This window comes from Centropristis striata, chromosome 16 (assembly GCF_030273125.1).
Source record: "Centropristis striata isolate RG_2023a ecotype Rhode Island chromosome 16, C.striata_1.0, whole genome shotgun sequence".
Taxonomy (NCBI): Eukaryota; Metazoa; Chordata; class Actinopteri; order Perciformes; family Serranidae; genus Centropristis; species Centropristis striata.
Genome location: NC_081532.1, coordinates 23,445,042 through 23,465,778, shown reverse-complemented (window position 1 = coordinate 23,465,778; position 20,737 = coordinate 23,445,042). Strand labels below are relative to the sequence as shown.

Here is a 20,737-nt window from a genome sequence, read left to right as displayed (position 1 = left end):
GGAGCAGGTCCTGGAAGTCCTGGAGCAGGTTCTGGAAGGTTCTGGAGATCCTTGAGGTTCTGGATCAGGTCTAATGAGTCATGGACGAGTCAGCGTTGGAGCGATACTTCGATGACTCGATTGCAAATGTGAGTTCAGACTGTTTATGTTTCATGTTTTCACTCTGAGCTGCAGAAACATTAAAATGTGTGAGTTTTGTGTTTGAGAGATTTAATATTGTTTCTGTTTCATGTTCAATATAAGGTATCATTTAATGTTTCAGATCAAACCGTCCAGTTAATATTATTATTGACAGTTTGTTGTTTATCCAGAAACTTTGGATCAATGTTCAACACTTCAACAAACAAACAAACAAACAAAATAAAACTAAAGTTCCTCTGAATGTGTTTTTTTTCTGCAGGACTCTGGCTTTATTTTGGGGGAGGAGCTTGGCCTGCAGAGCCCCGCCCCACCCCTGGTGGGGAAGGCGGTGCCTGGCGGCGAGCTGAGCGAGGAGCTCGACCTCAGCTTCCTGCCTGATGACATCAGCACGCAGGACGAGCCAGGTCGCCATGAACACACAGGTGTGACATCACATAATAAAACATTTTTTGAAACTTAATAAAGATCATAATTCATTTCTCTAAAAGTTTTAAATCTGAATTTGAGATAAAAAAGTTAGTGTCATCGGCATAAATTAATTGATTATAACTATTAAAGGTCCTCATACAGATCATTTAAAAACATTAAAACATATTTGATTTAGAGGAGAAACTTTTGAATGGTGATAATAATAACGACAACAATCGTTAGTTATAATAAAACAAGTGCAGCATGTGTCCCAGCTGACAGCACTGCAGCTCTGGATGTCTCTCAGGACAGCGCCGTTTGTCTGGACTACAACTCCCAGCATGCCTCAGCAGCAGCCGGGCCCCAGCAGGGGGCCACCCTGTCGGGGACAGGGGCCTCCCCCTTTTGTCCCATGACCCCAATGACCCCGATGACCCCCATGACCCCGATCACAGAGAGGTCAGGGATCATCCCGCAGCTGCAGTGAGTCCTACACAGAACTGGTATTTATACTGCAGTACTGGTACTGGTACTGTAGTACTGGTATTTATACTGCAGTACCGGTACTGTGGTACTGGTACTGTAGTACTGGTATTTATACTGTAGTACTGGTACTTATACTGTAGTACTGGTATTTATACTGTAGTACTGGTACTGATACTGTAGTTCTGTTATTTAATGTGTGTGTGTGTGTGTGTGTGTGTGTGTAGGAACATTGTGTCCACAGTGAACCTCGGATGTCCTCTGGATTTGAAGTTCATCGCGCTGCAGGCCAGAAACGCAGAATACAACCCAAAGGTATGCCTGATATCTGAGGTTCTGCAGCAGATATCTGAGGTTCTGCAGCAGATGTGAGACGTTCTGCAGCAGATATGAGGTTCCGCAGCAGATATGAGGTTCCGCAGTAGATATGTGACGTTCTGCAGGAGATATCTGATGTTCTGCAGCAGATGTGACGTTCTGCAGGAGATGTCTGATGTTCTGCAGCAGATATGTGACGTTCCGCAGCAGATATGGGACGTTGTGTAGCAGATATCTGTTGTTCTGCAACAGATATGTGAGGTTCTGCTGCGGATATGTGATGTTCTGCAGCAGATATGTAACGTTCTGCAGCAGAAATGTAACGTTCTGCAGCAGAAATGTGACATTCTATAGCATATAGTATGTGATGCTCTGCAGCAGATATGAGGTTTTGCAGCAGATATGTGATGTTCTGCAGCGAATATGTGACTGCCTGCAGCGGATATCTGACATTCTGCAGCGGATATCTGACATTCTGCAGCGGATATGTGACGTTCTGTAGCGGATATATGACGTTCTGCAGCAGATATTTGACATTCTATAGCAGATATGTGATGTTCTATAGCAGATATGTGACGTTCTATAGCAGATATGTGATGTTCTGCAGGATATATCTGATGTTCTGCAGCAGATATGTGACATTCTGCAGCAGATATGTGACATTCTGCAGCAGATATATGTGGTTCTGCAACAGATATCTGACGTTCTGCAGCAGATATGGGATGTTCTGCAGCAGACATCTGTGGTTCTGCAACAGATATGTGACGTTCTGCAGCAGAAATGTGACATTCTATAGCATATAGTATGTGACGTTCTGCAGCAGATATGAGGTTCTGCAGCAGATATGTGATGTTCTGCAGCGGATATGTGACATTCTATAGCATATAGTATGTGACGTTCTGCAGCAGATATGTGACATTCTGCAGCAATTATCTGAGGTTCTGCAACAGATGTCTGAGGTTCTGCAGCAGATATCTGACATTCTACAGCAGATATCTGAGGTTCTACAGCAGGTATGTGACGTTCTGCAGCAGATATCTGACATTCTGCAGCAGGCATGTGACGTTCTGCAGCAGATATCTGACATTCTGCAGCAGGTATCTGATGTTCTTTGTGTTCTGTGTGATTGTGAGCTGGAGCTGATTGATCATAGAGTAAGATGTGATGTGACTCGGTGGAGAACAGAAGAAGCTTAAAATGATACTGGAGTTTAGTTCAGGAAGCAGCTTCAGCTGTTCCAAAGGCTCTGAAGAACATCACAAGTTCTGAAGTGCTTTTGGGCCCAGTGAGGTCCAGGTGCTGGACAGGGTCACCGCGAGCCGGGTCCTTTCTGTGTGTAAACCCAGAACCTCTCAGAACCACTGAGACACCAATAGGAACCAGAATCTCTCCGTTCTGTTTCAGCGCTTCGCTGCCGTCATCATGAGGATCAGAGATCCCAGAACCACCGCACTGATCTTCAGCTCCGGGAAGATGGTCTGTACCGGAGCCAAGAGGTCTGTCTGTCTGTCTGTCTGTCTGTCTGTCTGTCTGTCTGTCTGCCTATCTCTCTGACTGCCTCTCTGTCTGTCTGCCTGCCTGTCTCTCAGTGAGGATCAATCCCGTCTTGCTGCCAGGAAGTATGCCCGTGTGGTCCAGAAACTGGGTTTCTCTGCTCGTTTCCTGGACTTTAAGATCCAAAACATGGTGGCGAGCTGCGACGTCTGTTTCCCCATCAGACTGGAGGGACTGGTGCTCACACACCAGCAGTTCAGCAGGTACACACAAGCATACACACACACACACACCATCAGCAGCTGTGTGTGTGTGTGTGTGTGTGTGTGTGTGTGTAACAGACTTTGTGCTCCTCAGTTATGAGCCCGAGTTGTTCCCAGGACTCATCTACCGCATGGTGAAGCCTCGCATTGTCCTGCTCATCTTCGTGTCCGGGAAGGTTGTTCTGACCGGTAAAACAGATTCACAGACACACACACACACACACACACACACACACACACACACACACACAACCCCCACACACACAGCTGGAGGAGTTTTACATTTACATTTACATTTAGTCATTTAGCAGACGCTTTTATCCAAAGCGACTTACAGGAAAAGTAAAAAGCAAACAATCAAGGTATAGTGCAATAAGAGCTATTAGTGCTAGTGACAATTCTTTGAGGAGTAGACTTATCATGTGGTCTAGGAGAGAAGATGCTCTCTGAAGAGCTGGGTCTTCAGGAGTTTTTTAAAGGTAGAGAGGGACGCCCCTGCTCTGGTAGGAACTGGTAGTGTGTTCCACCAGCGGGGAACAAGAAGTGCAAAGAGTCTGGATTGCCTTGGACCAACGGGGGGCAGAGCCAGGCGCCGTTCATTGGAAGAGCGCAACGGTCGTGAGGTAGCATATGTCTGAATCAGGGCGTTCAGGTAGGTAGGAGCAGTACCGGAGACAACTTTGTAGGCCAGCATTAGAGATTTGAATTTGATGCGGGCTGCAACAGGTAGCCAGTGGAGCTCAATGAGCAGCGGAGTGACATGTGACCTTTTTGGCTGGTTGTAGACCAGACGCGCCGCTGCGTTCTGGATCATCTGAAGCGGTTTTACTGAGCAGGCTGGCAGGCCTGTCAGGAGGGCATTACAGTAGTCAAGTTTTGAGATGACAACAGCCTGTGTCAGGAGTTGAGTGGCATGTTGAGTTAGGTAAGGTCTGATTTTTCTGATGTTGTAAAGTGCAAAGCGGCATGACCGGGTAACTGAGGCGACATGACTGGAAAAGGTGAGTTGGTCATCAATCATCACCCCTAAGTTTCGCACCACCTTGGTGGGTGAAAGACACAGGGAGTCAATCTTGATGTTGATGTTGTGGTGTATTGTGGGTTTAGCAGGGAGGACCAGCAGTTCAGTTTTTGAGAGGTTCAGCTGGAGGTGATGTGCCTTCATCCAAGTGGCTATGTCTGAGAGGCAGTCAGAGACCCGAGCAGAGACCAATGGGTCATCAGGAGGAAATGACAGATAGAGCTGAGTGTCATCTGCATAGCAGTGATAGGAAAAGCCATGTGAGCGGATAACCTCACCCAGAGAGGTGGTGTAGATAGCGAATAGCAGGGGTCCCAGCACTGAGCCCTGGGGAACCCCTGTGGTGAGGCAAGACAAAGTAGACAACTGTCCATGCCAGGACACACTGAATGAGCGTCCTTTGAGGTAGGAATCAAACCAGGACAGAGCCAAGCCAGAGATGCCCATTTTAGAGAGAGTAGAGAGGAGGATACCATGGTTAACTGTGTCAAATGCAGCTGACAAGTCAAGCAGAATGAGAACTGAGGACTTTGCTGCTGTTCTTGCTTCTTTTAAGGCTTCTGTCACAGACAACAGAGCAGTTTCAGTTGAGTGACCGCTTTTGAAACCAGATTGATTTGGATCAAGAAGATTGTTCTGTAGGAGGAATTCTGAAAGTTGCTTAGCGACCGCCCGTTCAATAGTTTTGGATAAGAATGGAAGAAGTGAGACAGGACGATAGTTCTCGACTTCAGCAGGGTTGAGAGAGGGTTTCTTGAGAAGAGGTGTTACCCTAGCTGCTTTGAATGCAGTGGGAAAAGTGCCGGAGGACAGTAAGGCGTTAATCACATGTGTGACAGCTGGCGTGATGGTTGGGCTAATGGACTGAATAAGGTTTGTTGGTATCGGGTCCAACGAGCATGTAGTAGGACGGCTACATGTCAACAGTTTGGATACCTCACTCTCAGAGAGGGGTGTAAAGCCAGAAAATGAGGTGCTAGCAACTGATTCAGTGCCGCCCAGCTGAGATACAGAAAGACAAGTAGTAGGACTTCTACATGTCACAGTATTAGGAGTCGGGTGGGGGTCAGAGAATTGGCTGCTAATTGCTGCAACTTTGCTTGTAAAGAAGGATGCAAATGTGTCTGCGGTGAGGCAGGTAGGAGGAGAACGAGGCGGAGGGTTGAGTAGTGATTTGAAGGTTGAAAAGAGTTTCCGGGTGTCAGTGACACTGTTGACCTTGTCGTTGTAAAAAGCAGTCTTTGCATCGGTGATGCTGCCTGAGAATGAGGACAATAGTGTCTGATAGTTTATGAGATCGTCGGGAAGTTTGGATTTGAGCCATTTTCTTTCAGCAGCTCTGAGCTTGGTACGCTGTGATTGAAGGGTATCAATCAACCATGGGTGGGATTGGTTGGGTCGAGCAGGCCTTGTAGATAAAGGACATAGCCTGTTCAGACATGAGTTCAGAGTAGAGCAGAGTGAGTCAGTGGCATCATTAGCCTTCAGAGAGGAGAATGTGCTGAGTGGAGGTAGGGCAGAGGCAACAATAGAGGAGAAGTGGGCTGGGGATAAGTTCCGGAGGTTACGGCGGGACGTACCCTTGGTGCAGGAGCAGAGGGTTGCTCTGGTAGAGTGACATTAAACTGGATAAAAAAGTGATCTGACAGGTGGAGAGGCGTTACCACCAGTGCATCTGTGGCACAGTTACGGATGAGAATTAAGTCAAGTTTCTTGCCAGCTTTGTGAGTAGGAGGACTTTGGACCAGCTGGAGGTCGAATGAATGAATTAACGTCATGAAGTTATTAGAGTCTGGACTGTCGAAGTGGATGTTCATGTCGCCCAGGACAAGCAACGGACAGTCATGATCAGGTATGGAAGAGAGCAGGGTATCTAGCTCATCTGTGAAGCCACCCAGCTGGCCTGGTGGACGGTAAATGACCACAACGTAGGCTTTAACAGGAGCAGTTACTGTTATGGCATGGTATTGGAAAGTGTCATATCTGATGGAATGTAGCAGAGGAGTGAATTTCCATTTATTGGAGATTAGCAGGCCAGTCCCACCTCCTCGCCCAGAAGGACGGGGGGTGTGGGAGAGGGTGTAATTAGTGGAGAGAGCAGCAGGGGTGGCTGTGTTCTCAGGTTTGATCCAGGTCTCAGTGAGAGCAAGGAGCTGAAGAGAAAGGTGGTTTGTGTAAGCCGTAATAAAATCGCTTTTGTTTACTGCAGATTGGCAGTTCCACAGGCCCATGGAAAAGGAAGTGACAGTGTGTGAGGACTGTTTGAGAGGCCGAAGGTTAGATAGGTTTCTGCACCTTTTGGCCAGTTTTCTGCGTGGACCGGAGACAACGACAGGAATGGAGTGGCACACATTGTAGGACTGGTTCCCTTTGCTCGGTTAACTTGCACAGGTAAACTTGCTCGTCTTAGCCTCGTCCGTCTTGCACAGGTAAACTTGCTCGTCTCAAGCCTGATTTCCACCGGGCGCGTTACTGCAGCGTAACGTCAGCGTCGCGTATGACGTTGCAAATAGGTAACACTCTAATCAATGAGAGCATTTCCACCGGGCGCGTAGCGTAACGTTACTGCAGCGTCGCGTCATCGTCTCTACGTGAGCATTAGGTAGGACTTCTATTTCTCCGCGAGACGCTGCCAACTCGCGTGAATCTCAACAGAGCAGATCGCACCAGAAAGGAAGTCCGACTCAGATTCAGCGTAAAACACTTCCGCCCCTTTCAAAATAAAACACAATACGCAGTTCATGCAGCCTAAAACTACTTCACATCAACGTTATGTTATGACCGGGGCACCAGATCGGCAATCAATCAATCAAAGGGTCTCAGAGGATCGGCGACACGGAAGACAAGAGACTAATTGTTGAAGTGGAACATCATAAAATCATTTATGACATAACATATTGTTTTTATAAGGATAGATGGTCAGATCAACATATCTTTCACCTCAGAGAAGCAAAGTAAGTTGGTTTTTGTTGTTGTTGTTTACTTTATACACACAGTTTATCCATAGACTGTATAAATAGAGTTTAAAGTTTATCACGGGAGCTTGCGGTCTCCCGTATGGTCAGGATTAACGCGTGATCTCGTTATCTCGCGTGTATACGGCCGGCTCGCTAAACTGACGTGCTGCTGCAGTAACGCGTCCGGTGTGAATTGACAAGACGCAGCAAAAACGCTGTGGAGACGTGCTGCTGCAGTAACGCGTCCGGTGGAAATCCCCAGTTAGCCTCGTCCGTCTTGCACAGGTAAACTTGCTCGTCTTAGCCTCGTCCGTCTTACCCAAGGACGGCTGCCGCTGACGCTTTAGCAAACGCCCCTGTTATTATACTGTGATTGGAATTGAATGCGGCTGTTCTCGCATTAAGGCTGATTGTGACAAGCGTAGACCGCCCTCTGCCAGAGCTGTGAATGGTTGGAATTTCCAATTGAAGTGCAAAATTGCTCACACCTGGGGTTTGTTACCAACCCTAGATGGCCACTTAATTGCTCACTTGCCCTCACAGAGATGAATTCTCAGAATTCAGAAAGGAATGCAGATTTTAGGCTGATCACAGCAAATATTCAGAAAGATTCAGACCTCTTACAAACTCTTGTACTGCCCCAGTCAGTATAGGTTTTTTAGTGAATTTCTGTATATTTTGCCAGGATATACTTTCACTTCTCTCAGTGCAACGCAACCAGAGGACTTTCGTCCGAATTGGATGGAGAAAACTCTGATATTTAAAGGGAGCAGCCCTGTTTTCTCATAATTGCATAAAAACAAAATGTTTTTCCATCGTTTCACTTCAGAGTGAAACATTTTTCACAGTTTTATCTGAAAGCTCACAGCAACTTTTCACACTGATATGAAATATAAGTCTGTAAATTCTTAATATAAACCCCATAAATGTTATTCATTAGAAGAAAAAAATAAAATAAAAATAATAATGATTATTATAATAATAATAATGATAATAATAATATTGTCTTCATAAACAGGAAATGTGACTCTTCACAATATTCAATATTTCTTTTAAATTTAAGACATCATCCAGATGTTTGTTTCTTTTCTGAATAACTAAAGTTTAGTGATGTGTTGACCTACAGGAGCGAAGGAACGATCGGAGATCTACGAGGCGTTTGAGAACATTTATCCGATCCTGAGAGGCTTCAGGAAGCAGTGACTTCCTGTTTATCTCGAAATAAATCAGATGTTTAGTGAATGTGTTTGATTTTGTGTTGGATGGTCAAAGAGTCGCTATTTGTTGTTTCACAATCCTGAAAGAAAATAAATGACTCTTCAATTGTTTTATTTCTTTTCAATCACATTTTATAATTTCATTAAACTATTATATTTCAGACCTATATTATATATTAAACATTTACTTCTGATGTTTCTGTTTCTGTTTAAGCTAATAAAAGTCAGAATTATGAAATGCCGAATATTATATTTTTTTTTATTTTGAAATGTGATGGTTAAATTTTATTATTTTTATGTATTAATTTTGAAGCTAAGGTGTTTGTTATTTTTTAAACTATATATATCTAATTGCAGTGTTGTTTTTAGTATTTAATTTAAATATTAAGCTCCGCCCACCGTTGTGACGTCTTTACATAAACAAACCTGAAACAAACCCGTCACGTTTCGAGAGGAAACCGGAAGTGGCGGACTCATCGTCGCTCATCAAAACAAAAACATCAAACAGAGTCCGCCCTATTAAACCTAATTTAGTGGAAATATTAACATGTCAGCGAGCTGCCGGGTCGTCTAGCCGCCAGAGGAGCACCATGCTCGGCTAGAAAGCGCCGAGTTAGCCGCGGAGTTTATAGCTTTAGCGGGTTAGCTTAGCCTGTTAGCTGTTAGCTCATGGCCTCGGGGCTCCCTCCGCTCGTACCCGACCGACCCGCCTCGTCCTCCGGCCCTCACTCCGGCGGGAGGCCCGTCCGCCCCCATCACCCGCACCCGGCTGCCCCCGGCCCGGCTCCCCCCGGCCCGGGCTGCAGGATGGTGGAGTCCGTGGACGACGCGGAGGGCCTGTACGTGGCGGTGGAGCGCTGCCCGCTCTGCAGCACCTCCCGCCGCCGACTGACCTGCGCCCGCTGCGTCCTGGCCGGAGATTTCTGCTGCCTGGACGGGAGGAGCACGGAGAGGTAGGCCCGGAGACAGGGACCGGTAGAACCACAGACCCGGAGACAGGGACCCGTACACCTGGAGACAGGGACCGGTAGACCGGGATCCACCGGGGCTCTCTGTGATCTCTGTGATCTGCGGGGGGTCTCCGATCTCTGGTTTCTTTGATCCAGCGGGGGTCTCTGAGATCCACGGGGGGGTCTCTGATTCATCGTGGATCTTTGAGATCGACTGGGGGTGTCTGTGATCCATCGTGGGTCTCTGAAATCCACTGGGGGATTCTTTGGTCCACCGGGGGACTCAGAAGGGTTACCTGTCTCTCACCAGGGGATTCAGAAGGGTCTCTGGGGATCCATAGGGGTTTCTGATATGTGATGTCCCTGTTTGTGTCTCAGGTACGTGGAGAAGTTGGAGCGTCTGAAGCAGCTGAAGGAGGAGAAGCAGCAGCTGCAGCAGAGGTCAGACTGATCAATCAGCTCATTTTAATGTTCACATGTAAATAATAATAAACAATAATTAATAATAAAAAATAATAACCTGTGTGACGTCTTCCTGTCCTCAGGGTGATCGAGGACATGGACAGGAAGCTGCAGGCTGATGAGATGGTGAGTGATGAAAACTGAAAGTTTTAGAGGTTCAGAAGGAAGATGTGATACCACTTCCTGTCAAAATTATTATTTTATATTATATTTTATATAATTCTGGTCAGAAATGGAAGATCATGTCATGTAAGATGAAGATCGAGCAGCTGAAGGAGGCCGTCGCCGGGGGCAACGAGGAGGTGAAGAGCGGTGAGTATTTCTGTCTGGCACTTTATATTATTATTTTTATTATCATTATTATTTATATTATTATTTATAATAGTATTATTATAATAATAATCATTCTTATTATCGTCACTATTATTTATATTATAAGTATTATTGTGACTATTTTATTATTATTAGCTGCAGAAGTAGTGAATGAGTAAACATAATAAATAACTGAAAAGATAAATGAAGTTTGAGTCATCAATATTATTATTCTCCTCCTTCTCTTTTCCTCCTTCCTCTGTCTCCTCCTCTCCCTCCTCCTCCCTCTGTCTCCTCCTCTTCCTCCTCCTCCCTCTGTCTCCTCCTCCTCTCCTCATCTCCTCCTCCTCTCCAGATAAGGAGGTGCTACTTCGTTCTCAGGAGGAGAGCCAGCGGCTGCAGCGGCGTGCAGGTCGTCACCAGGAGAAGCGAGATAAGATTGAGCGTCACAATCGTCGTCTGGGCGACCTCCTGGACCGACGCAGTCGCGAGCTGCAGAGTCGTCTCAGCCAGCTGGCAGCTCTGAGACGAGGACACATCCTGGAGCTCACCACATACATCTTCCCCACACAGGAGGACAAGCAGTGCAGCAGGTAGGGAAATCTGGGGAGGACACCTGGGGAGGGACACATAATTAAAAATGTTAAGAAAGAGATGAAACCTCTGCCCCTGTGACTCCCTGACCCTCTGATCTGTGACCCTCTGACCTGTGACTCTGACCCTCTGAGCTTTGCCCCTGTGTGCGTCCCTCAGAGACCCTGCGGACGTGGTGGCAGAGTGCGACCCGGCGCTGACATCCAGCACAGTGAGCGAGCTGGCGGAGGCTCGGAGGACCACCTACCTGTCGGGACGCTGGATCTGGGACGACCAGAACGGAGAGACCAGCATCAGCATCACAGGACCCCCCGTCACCCTGCCCAGCAATGGGGACTGCTCCGCCTACTACAGCTGGGTGGAGGAAAAGAGCACCAATCAGGGCCCAGGTAGGAACCAATCAGAGTCGAGGTAGGAGGGAGGGACCAATCAGGACCAAATTAAGAACCAATCAGGGTTGGGGTATGATTCATGATTTGAAGCGTTTCTGTTGTTTTTTGAAAAGTAGAAATTTAAACTTTTAGGTTCTTGACCTTTAACCCTGTGTGTGTGTGTGTGTGTGTGTGTGTGTGTGTGTGTGTGTGTGTGTGCGCGCGTGCAGAGCTGGACCACATTAACCCCGCCCACACCATCAGCGCGGCGCTCTGCTACGCCACACAGCTCGTCACCATCCTGTCTCACATCCTGGATGTCAACCTGCCCAAGAAGCTCTGCAACAGGTGAGACAGGCAGACAGAATCAGAAGAGAGAGAGAGGCAGGCAAAGAGAGATAGAGACAAAAAGGCAGACAGGTAAACAGACAGACGGGTAGACGGGTTGCACATCTGTCTGTGATAAACCATTCAATTCACATCTAGATACACAGGTTACGATTCGATTAAAAAACAATATACTTTTATTACAGACTGATTTGATAGGAATCGATACAGTGTAAGAACGATGCGATTTGATTTGATTCTGCGGTTAATATTTGTCGTAGATATTTTATAGTGTGTCACTTACAAGTTTTATATTTTATCTATCTTCTGATTTGCCATGGAGTTAAAAAACAGTTTTTATTGTGGGTCTGAAAAACAAATAGACCACAAACATCTTTCGACATTTGTAATAATGTAAAGAAAAATCGTTCTAGAAGCTTTTTTCCCTTTCAAGACCTGTTATTACTCCATTCAGATTTATTATGGATACTATTAAAGTAAAAAAACAAAACAGTAGAGAGTCTGTCTGTCAGCAAGAAACTGTTATCCATCATTTGTCATTTCCATGTGAGGCTGATCATTACTGAGTGCAGGTTTGATCTGAGTGACATAATTTACATTTTCCCTAAATCATCTAACCTAATAAAACATTGGCAGGTTTTCAGTGGACACAATCATATTCTGGGATATTAAATAATGAATTTATCACCAGGATCGTCTATATACAGACGTAAACAATAATTTAAAAAAATTAATAATATAAAGGCATTCCCGTGTCCCTGAGCAGGACACAGTTCACAATATAAATAGACAGTGCAGGTTGTTATTCATGTGCAGCTGTTTGTTAAACAGAGAAAACACTTATTGTTATTAGTGCATGTCTACAGCTGTTAAAGCCAACTGACAGCGGCTTCAGGTGTGATCCGCTGCAGCCATCATTAGAAACTGACGTCGCTCCATGTGGCGCTTCGGAGGGAGGACGTCTCAAGTCTCTTAAAACGTTTCCTCTCTCGCTTCCCTGTGTCTCTCCATGCGTCCCCAGTGGGTGGGACTAAAACAAGTGAGGGAAGTGGGGATGCAAAATAAGAAACTTATGAGAGACCGGTGAGACCCATGGAGGCTCGGGATACCCGATCCATGACTCTACCGATTAACCTTGGAATTCATGGCTGATTTGTATCGATTGAGGAGGCTGCTACCAACGCAGCCGTATCTCTCACTTGTTAAACCGAATATCCGGTTGTATCAGTTTATCGTTCACAACCCTAGTAGACAGGCAGACAGGTAAATAGACAGACAGACAAACAGACATTTAAACAGACAGATTGACAGGTAAACAGACAGACAGGCGTCTAACGTGTCTCCTGTCTGTCCTCAGTGAGTTCTGTGGAGAGAATCTGAGCAGATATCGTTTCACCAGAGCTCTGAGCAAACTGAACACCAACACCCTGCACCTCTGCTTCTCCCAGGTCAGAGACACAGGGACACAGGGGGGACATGAGGGACACACAGGGGACATGAGGGACACTGAGGGACACATGGGGACAGTGTATATTTAAAGGGGACTGAGACGTGTCTCTTGTGTTTCAGCATGTAGACAGTGAGAAGCTCCACCCACACCACACCCTGAGGAACATCATGTTCCTGATCTCACCAGACAACCACAGCCTGGGCAGGTGAGACACCTGTCTGTCTGTTTGTCTGTCTGTTTACCTGTCTGTCTGTTTGTCTGTCTGTTTACCTGTCTGTCTGTCTGTTTATCTGTCCGTCTGTCTGAGTTTGTTTTGTTAGATGTTCATTCTGAATCTCTGGTTTTATAAACTGAAGCTGTTTTTCTCTTACTGGTCTCTGTTGTTCCCTTCTGGTTCTGGTCCTGGTCTAGGACGGGTCCGTTCGAGGTGAGTGCTGACCTGGAAGAGTCGATGGAGTTTGTGGAGCCGGAGGCGGCAGGGCCGGCGGAGGAGAGTGGGGATGAGGCGGTGACTGATGAGGAGACGGACCTGGGGACGGACTGGGAGACGGTGCCCAGTCCTCGCTTCTGTGACATCCCATCTCAGGTACACAGACCATGGGGGACAGGGACACAGACTGCCGGGGAACAACAACTCTGAAACAAAAATTTTCTTCTTGTTTTTCTCTCTCCTCCTCTCTCTCTCTCTCTCTCTCTCTCTCTCTCTCTCTCTCTCTCTCTCTCTCTCTCTCTCTCTCTCTCTCTCTCTCCTCCTTCTCCTCTTCCTCTCCTGCTCCTCCTCCTCCTCAGTCTATGGATCTGTCTCAGAGTGCTCTCCAGGTGTCTCAGCCGTCTGCTAACACAGGAGGAATGATCTCGTCTGCTGCTGCGTCCGTCACCTCCTGGTTCAGAGCTTACACCGGACAGCGCTGAATGGACTGGACCGGACTGACCCGACCCAACCAACCGGACCAGGTCAGGTCTGGAGACTGTGGACTGGGTCAGGGGTCCGAGGTCAGGGGTCAATGAGAATATAAACTCACCAGCATCTGTTCATGTTTTCATGTTTTCAGGAGATAAATACTGTCCAGTATTTAAACATGTAACAAATGTTTATGATCGCATGTTATTATTTTTATAAATAATAATAATCATAAAGAGCCAATTATAATAATAATTCAAAAGATCCTGTTGGTTCTTCAGTATGTCATCACCGACCAATCAGTCTCAAACAGCTGCGATATAAAATATGTTTATTAAGCATTTATTACATGTTAATGAGCTCCTGTCCACCTGTCTGTCTCTCTGCCTGTCTGTCTCTCTACCCGTCTGTCTTTCTGCCTGTCTCTTTCTGCCTGTCTGTCTCTCCACCTGTCTGTCTCTCTGCTGACCTGTCTGTTTCTCCACCTATCTCTCTCCACCCGTTTGTCTCTCTGCTGACCTGTCTGTTTCTCTGTCTCCACCAGTCTGTCTCTCCATCTGTCTGTCTCCTCCTGTCTGTCTCTCCACCTGTGTGTCTCCTTGCTGACCTGTCTGTCTCTCCACCTGTCTGTCTCTCTGCTGACCTGTCTGTCTCCACCTGTCTGTCTGACCTCCACAAAGGGAAACTTCCTGTTTTGTTTTTTTTTTGTTTTTTATTCGTCCGCGTGGCAACGACAAACTGAACTCTGTTGCCGTGGAGACAGAGCGGTTGCCATGGTGATCCCTGTTTACAGACTGAATTCTGGGATGTTTGAAATGTGTTTTAAAGTTTCTGTGTCAAAATGATTCAAAATAAAGTAAAATCTGTTTTCTGATTTTTGGAAACTGAAGATTCTCAAGTTTCTCTTTTTTGATTTTATTCTTTGTGTGTGTGTGTGTGTGTGTGTGTGTGTGTGTGTGTGTGTGTGTGTGTGTGTATTTATGTGTACCTGCTGAACTGCTGGTGTGTGAGCACCAGTCCCTCCAATCTGATGGGGAAACAGACGTCGTAGCTCGCCACCATGTTCTGGATCTTAAAGTCCAGGAAACGAGCAGAGAAACCCAGTTTCTGGACCACAGGACGGCAGCGAAACGCTGAAACAGAACGGAGAGATTCTGGTTCCTATTGGTGTCTCTCTGCTGTCTCAGTGGTTCTGAGAGGTTCTGAGTTTACACACAGAAAGGACCTGGCTCGGGGTGACCCTGTCCAGCACCTGGACCTCACTGGGCCCAAAAGCACTTCAGAACTTGTGATGTTCTTCAGAGCCTTTGGAACAGCTGAAGCTGCTTCCTGAACTAAACTCCAGGATCATTTTAAGCTTCTTCTGTTCTCCACAGAGTCACATCACATCTTACTCTATGATCAATCAGCGCCAGCTCACAATCACACAGAACACAAAGGACGTCAGATACCTGCTGCAGAATGTCAGATATCTGCTGCAGAACGTCACATACCTGCTGCAGAATGTCAGATATCTGCTGCAGAAAGTCACATATCTTCTGCAGAACGTCACATATCTTCTGCAGAACGTCACATATCTGCTGCAGAACGTCACATCTGCTGCAGAACGTTGTGTGTGTGTGTGTGTGTGTGTGCGTGCGTGTGTGATAATCTGACCAGTAATATCTACACAGCACACATGAGAGTGAGTGCACATGACTGTTGAGCCCCTCTGAGCTGCAGATTAGCCTGTTAGCGCGTTAGCTATGTCTGGAATGCGGCTGCAGAGTAAATGAAGAAACAAACCGAAAACTACAAATGTGACAAAGAAGAACAACAAACATGACGTTGTTATATTAAAATCAGCTGATGTTAGTTTTGTTTCTGCAGAGCTTAGTTCATTTTATTTTATGGTTATTATAACATAATAAAATTATATTTCAGGAGTTTTGTCTTTGTGCTGGTCCTGAAGGAGCCAGAGGACCAATTCAAGTCTGAAGGTTTATCCTCCGAGGACCACGAACTGATCAAAGACTCCTCAGGTCACTGATAGGATCCTGCTGCATCTGGTCTCCAGTCCTCCGTGTCCCCATCTGGAGTCATTGCGCCATTTAGAGGATCAGATGGTAGCGTCACTGGTAGAGACACTGAGGATAAGACTTTTATTTTCTATTATTTTATTTAACCGTTATTTAGACAGGAACTCTCCCTTTGAGATTAAGAACCTCTTTTTCAATGGAGCCCTGGCCAAGAGGCAACAAACACAAAATACAGTTACATATTTACATAAGACACAGACTTCAAACGCGTTATGAGAAACAAGTGCATAGGGTCACCGTGTTAGAGACACTGGATCAGATGGTGGGGTCACTGTTAGACACTGATGATCAGATGGTAAGGTCACTGTGTTAGAGACACTGGATCAGATGGTAGGGTTATTGTTGGAGACACTGAGGATCAGATGGTAAGGTCACTGTGTTAGAGACACTGGATCAGATGGTAGGGTTATTGTTGGAGACACTGGGTCAGATGGTAGGGTCACTGTTAGAGACACTGGGTCAGATGGTAGGGTCACTGTTAGAGACACCGAGGATCAGATGGTAGGGTCACTGTTAGAGACACTGAGGATCAGATGGTAAGGTCACTGGTAGAGACACTGAGGATCAGATGGTAGGGTCACTGTTAGAGATACTGAGGATCAGATGGAAGGGTCACTGTTAGAGACACTGATGATCAGATGGTAGGGTCACTGTTAGAGAAACTGGGTCAGATGGTAGGGTCACTGTTAGAGACACTGAGGATCAGATGGTAAGGTCACTGTGTTAGAGACACTGGGTCAGACGGTAGGGTCACTGTTATAGACACCGAGGATCAGATGGTAGGGTGACTGTTAGAGACACTGAGGATCAGATGGTAAGGTCACTGTTAGAGACACTGGGTCAGATGGTAGGGTCACTGTTAGAGACACTGAGGATCAGATGGTAGGGTCACTGTTAGAGACACTGAGGATCAGATGGTAAGGTCACTGTTAGAGACACTGAGGATCAGATTGTAGGGTCACTGTTAGAGACACTGAGGATCAGATGGAAGGGTCACTGTTAGAGACACTGATGATCAGATGGTAGGGTCACTGTTAGAGAAACTGGATCTGATGGTAGGGTCACTGTTAGATACACTGGGTCAGATGGTTGGTCATTGTTGGAGACACTGAGGGTCAGATGGTAGGGTCACTGTTAGACACACTGAGGATCAGATGGTAGGGTGACTGTTAAAGACACTGAGGATCAGATGGTCGGGTGACTGTTAGAGACTCTGACGATCAGATGTTAGGGTCACTGTTAGAGACACTGATGATCAGATGGTAGGGTGACTGTTAGAGAAACTGGATCTGATGGTACGGTCACTGTTAGAGACACTGAGGATCAGATAGTAGGGACACTGTTAGAGACACTGGAGATCAGAAGCAGCAGGACTTTGTGGAGCTTCTGTTCCTCAACCAAAGATCATGTTCACGTCATTTCCATTTGAATCTCAGCTCTTTTCAGGTGGTTTAACTTAAAAGTTCATGATTAAAATGGTAAACAGCAGCTGAGACATCTGGAGTGATTAAAACTAAACGACCTGAAGTGAAACATTAAACTAAACTAACCTGCGTTAAATGTCTGGCAGATTAATCTTCTCAACTTGCTAAAGTCCATCTGAATCTTTTTGTGGAGCTTGAGGCTTTGTGGAGCTTGAGGACGGTCTGAACAGAAGAGGCGTCGCGTCTTCACTTTTTATCCCTCGTTTAGACGAGCATTTTCGAGAGGAAATCTGCGTGCATACGGTGACTCAAAAGTGTGTGAAATTCGATTGTATGCATGCCAGGCGGCATCACTTAAAGCGATAAGAGCATCTTTGGGCATGCAGAAGTTTTCATGCCACACATTTTCATCAGCTAATCCTTCCACAAAGTTCTCCACCATCCACTAGATCTCCCAGGTCTCGTTCACAGCAGTCTGGCTCGCCTCCGACGAATTGCTGCATCCAAAATGTGATAGAGGTAATTCCAGATCCTTCTCTGTTCACTAATACTATCTGTACATATCCTGTACATTTGGTGGAAAGACTCCTGTCAGTTTACTAGAGCTGCCAGAGCAGCTTGAAGGTCCGACGCATGGAAATAATCCCACGTTTGTTTATTTTCCTATACTGGAGCATGTATGTGACGTAAACACATACGTGACGTGAGCAGATCTGAGCAGAGTTTTGCATCTTGTCAGTGTAGACTGACACGCTACGGCGGAGCGTATTTAACTTTTCCACTTTGGAAGGTGGTTTGAGATTTTTGCGTTTTTAAGCCCCCAAAACGCCGTCACCGTCTAAACGAAAGGCACTTCCGATAAAATATTTTGTCGTTTTTACCCGCGAGCGTCCTCGTGTAAACGGGGCCTCAGTCACAAAAAAAGAAGAAAAGACCAAAAATAAACATTCATGCTTCTATAAAATGCAGATTTTCCTGATTGAAGGAAGAAAAAAAGTGTTTGAGTCTACTCATTGGACCATAGTGCAGGCTTTCACCAAGATTAGGGTGTGTGTGTGTGTGTGTGTGTTTGTGTGTGCATATAAGCTGTTGGACTTATGTTCAGCAGGTTTTGGTTTCAGGATGAAGTCCATGGCTCCGCTTCTATTTCTGCTGTTTTTCTGTTTGTCTCCAACTGTCAGTCAGGGACGGACAGAGGACTCTGTTCTGCAGGAGGACGCTGTGAGGACGGGGGAGGATGCTGTGATGACCGGGGAGGACGGTGTCCCCCTGGAGGTCCTGTGGGACGAGCTGCGGGGGCTGAGGGAGCTGGTCCTGGGCCTTATGGCGGTGGAGGTGCGGCAGCGGCAGGTGCTGCGCGGCCTGGAGAGCCGGCTGAGGGACGGCGAGCTAGAGGCAGAGCAGCAGAGACGCATCCTGGATGTCCTGAAGGAGACATCTGTCCAACAGGAGCAGCACCTGAGGGACACAGGGACGAGGACAGAGGCAGACAGGAAGCTGAACTCTGATCTGAGGAAGACGGTGGAGGAGCTGCAGGAGCAGAGCAGCGGTAACAACAACAACAATAATAGCAACAACAATAACAACAACACCAATAATAATAAAAACAATAACAGTAATAACAACAATAATAACAACAGCAACAATAATTCAAATAATAATAACAACAACAATGTAGGTACGAGTCTGTGACAATAACAACAAAACAACTATTATGATTATTATCTCTATATTTTCTGAAATCTTTTTAAACTTTTTTACTTTCTATAAAATATGTATTTTTCTCAGAAACTTAAAACTCAAATTATGAAATCTAAATGTTTAACTTACTCTTACTGTTGCTCTCTGCATTCAGCTCCTCATTAACATTAGCATGTTAGCCTGTTAGCATGTTAGCATATTACCCAGTTAGCACCAGCTGATGCTGGTGTGATGAAACTGATGAACTGTGAGGATCAATGAAGTTCCAGTTCAGACTAGGAGGAAAATGAACTATGAAGCACAAACAAACAGCTGTTAATGTTGTTGTTGATGTTGTTGTTGTTGATGTTTCCTGTGTTTGTGATCTTCAGAGTTTGAATCTAAAGTCTGGACGCTTCAGCTCAGACTGAACGTGAGTGACAGCTCCGTGGACGAGCTGCAGAGGAAGAACTCAGGTGAGATTAAACAAACAAACAAACACACTAGCTGTTTATTCTCTTGTTTTCACATTAACGGATGTTTCACTGCTTCACTCTTTCACTTTGGCCCAAAACGTGAAATGATTTGCATAATTACTCTTCAGCTGATTCATAAATAGATGTAATATTATAATATAATAATAATTTTCATATTTCGGTTTGAATTTGCTTCTTTATTTTTTTCACCTTTGTTTAAAATTCTTCAATCTACAATGTCATTCATCAGACACTTCCATCCAAAGCGACAATGACAGTTAATACAACACAAGCAAAGATGAAGTCAAGAAACATAGCAAGAGTGCCGTGGTTCAGTCTGAGTCCATCAGGACGTAACATAGCGGTCAGTGAGATACTTATTGTTTCATCTGTGTAGATCAAGAGTGAAGGTGTTCAGTAAAGAGTTGGGTCTTCAGTCTCTTCTTAAAGGACTCAGCAGATCGGATGGAGTTTGGAAGTTGGTTCCACCACAGGGGCACTACAGAGGAGAAGAGTCTGGTTTGAGACATAGAGCCTTTCAGCAGCTGAGGAGCCAGACGTCTTTCACTGGAAGAGCTAGTGGGCGGGAGGGTTTGTGGACCTGAGCAAAGGAATTCAGATAAGCAGGAGCTTTGCTGCTGTCTGTAGACAGAGACAAGTCTTTGACGTGATGATGCTGCGACCGGGAGCCAGAGAGATGAGGAGCGGAGTGACATGTGCTCTCCTGGGCTGGTTGAAGACCAGACGGATCATCTGCAGAGGCTTGGTGGTGCAGCAGGAACACCTGCCAGTAGAGAGTTGCAGTAGTCTAAATGTGATGACACAAGGGCCTGAACCAGGAGTTGTGTGGATTGCTCGGTCAGGTAGGGTCTGATTTTCCTGATGTTGTACAGGGAGAATTGACAAGATCGGGCAATTGAGGACATATGAACCTTGAAGGTCAGTTTGTCATTAGTCATGACACCCAGGTTCCCTGCAGAGCTTGCGGGACGAGTTGGATGGATCCAAGCTGAAGATTGATAGGCTGATATAAGGCGGGACAGGGTGGGATGACGAGGAGCTCCGTCTTTGAGAGGTTAAGCTGAAGGTGATGTTCTGTCATCATGTGGAGATATCAGCAAGCAGAGATACGAGCCGAGACTCTGGGGTCGTTTGCCGGCAAGGACAGGAACAGCTGGGTGTCATCGGTGTAACAATGGTATGTGAAGCCATGATGGAGGATGATTGAACCAAGTGAGGTGGTGTAGACTGAGAAGATAAGGGGGCCTAGCACTGATCCTTGAGGCATCCAAGTGGAAAGGTTTTGTAATTTGTAGTTCTGCTAAAATCCTCCATTTATTTATTTTAATTTTCAATTTTATTTATGTTAATCTTTATTACATTTGAATT

General features: G+C 45.9%; 3 protein-coding genes across 5 annotated transcripts in view; all 3 read left to right on the top strand.

Annotated features, from left to right (window-relative positions):
- Nucleotides 1-2: 2 nt before the first annotated feature.
- Nucleotides 3-8,327, top strand: tbpl2 (TATA box binding protein like 2). 3 transcript variants are annotated; one of them, XM_059352787.1, is made up of 8 exons: nucleotides 4-128; nucleotides 401-563; nucleotides 825-1,032; nucleotides 1,260-1,347; nucleotides 2,755-2,846; nucleotides 2,940-3,107; nucleotides 3,202-3,296; nucleotides 8,212-8,327. In XM_059352787.1, exons 1-8 carry the CDS (start codon nucleotides 81-83, stop codon nucleotides 8,286-8,288), a joined length of 939 nt encoding a protein of 312 aa, XP_059208770.1. In that variant the 5' UTR covers nucleotides 4-80; the 3' UTR covers nucleotides 8,289-8,327. The 3 variants fall into 3 exon arrangements, with proteins under 3 accessions (XP_059208771.1, XP_059208770.1, XP_059208769.1); XM_059352786.1 differs by having other exon boundaries at nucleotides 813-1,032; XM_059352788.1 differs by lacking the exon at nucleotides 3,202-3,296 and having other exon boundaries at nucleotides 3-128; nucleotides 813-1,032.
- Nucleotides 8,328-8,470: 143 nt separating this feature from the next.
- Nucleotides 8,471-14,579, top strand: atg14 (autophagy related 14). The gene is made up of 11 exons (XM_059352785.1): nucleotides 8,471-9,255; nucleotides 9,631-9,693; nucleotides 9,798-9,840; nucleotides 9,945-10,026; nucleotides 10,382-10,619; nucleotides 10,780-11,009; nucleotides 11,222-11,339; nucleotides 12,697-12,787; nucleotides 12,909-12,994; nucleotides 13,201-13,375; nucleotides 13,579-14,579. Exons 1-11 carry the CDS (start codon nucleotides 8,972-8,974, stop codon nucleotides 13,699-13,701), a joined length of 1,533 nt encoding a protein of 510 aa, XP_059208768.1. The 5' UTR covers nucleotides 8,471-8,971; the 3' UTR covers nucleotides 13,702-14,579.
- Nucleotides 14,580-19,286: 4,707 nt separating this feature from the next.
- Nucleotides 19,287-20,737, top strand: part of LOC131988618 (chromosome partition protein Smc-like) — an 83,026-nt gene continuing 81,575 nt past the window's right edge. Inside the window, exon 1 of the mRNA XM_059353770.1 lies at nucleotides 19,287-19,348. The gene's annotated coding sequence lies outside the window, so the exon portion shown is untranslated. The remainder of the gene's footprint in view (nucleotides 19,349-20,737) is intronic.

Excerpts from the sequence above, each read along its gene's own strand:
- tbpl2 (XM_059352786.1), top strand. The coding sequence starts at position 81 with ATGGACGAGTCAGCGTTGGAGCGATACTTCGATGACTCGATTGCAAAT. Across the intron at positions 1,033-1,259 it reads GGGATCATCCCGCAGCTGCA|GAACATTGTGTCCACAGTGA; the intron begins GTGAGTCCTACA and ends GTGTGTGTGTAG. Across the intron at positions 3,108-3,201 it reads ACACACCAGCAGTTCAGCAG|TTATGAGCCCGAGTTGTTCC; the intron begins GTACACACAAGC and ends TGTGCTCCTCAG.
- atg14 (XM_059352785.1), top strand. The coding sequence starts at position 8,972 with ATGGCCTCGGGGCTCCCTCCGCTCGTACCCGACCGACCCGCCTCGTCC. Across the intron at positions 9,841-9,944 it reads AGCTGCAGGCTGATGAGATG|AAATGGAAGATCATGTCATG; the intron begins GTGAGTGATGAA and ends AATTCTGGTCAG. Across the intron at positions 11,010-11,221 it reads GAGCACCAATCAGGGCCCAG|AGCTGGACCACATTAACCCC; the intron begins GTAGGAACCAAT and ends GCGCGCGTGCAG.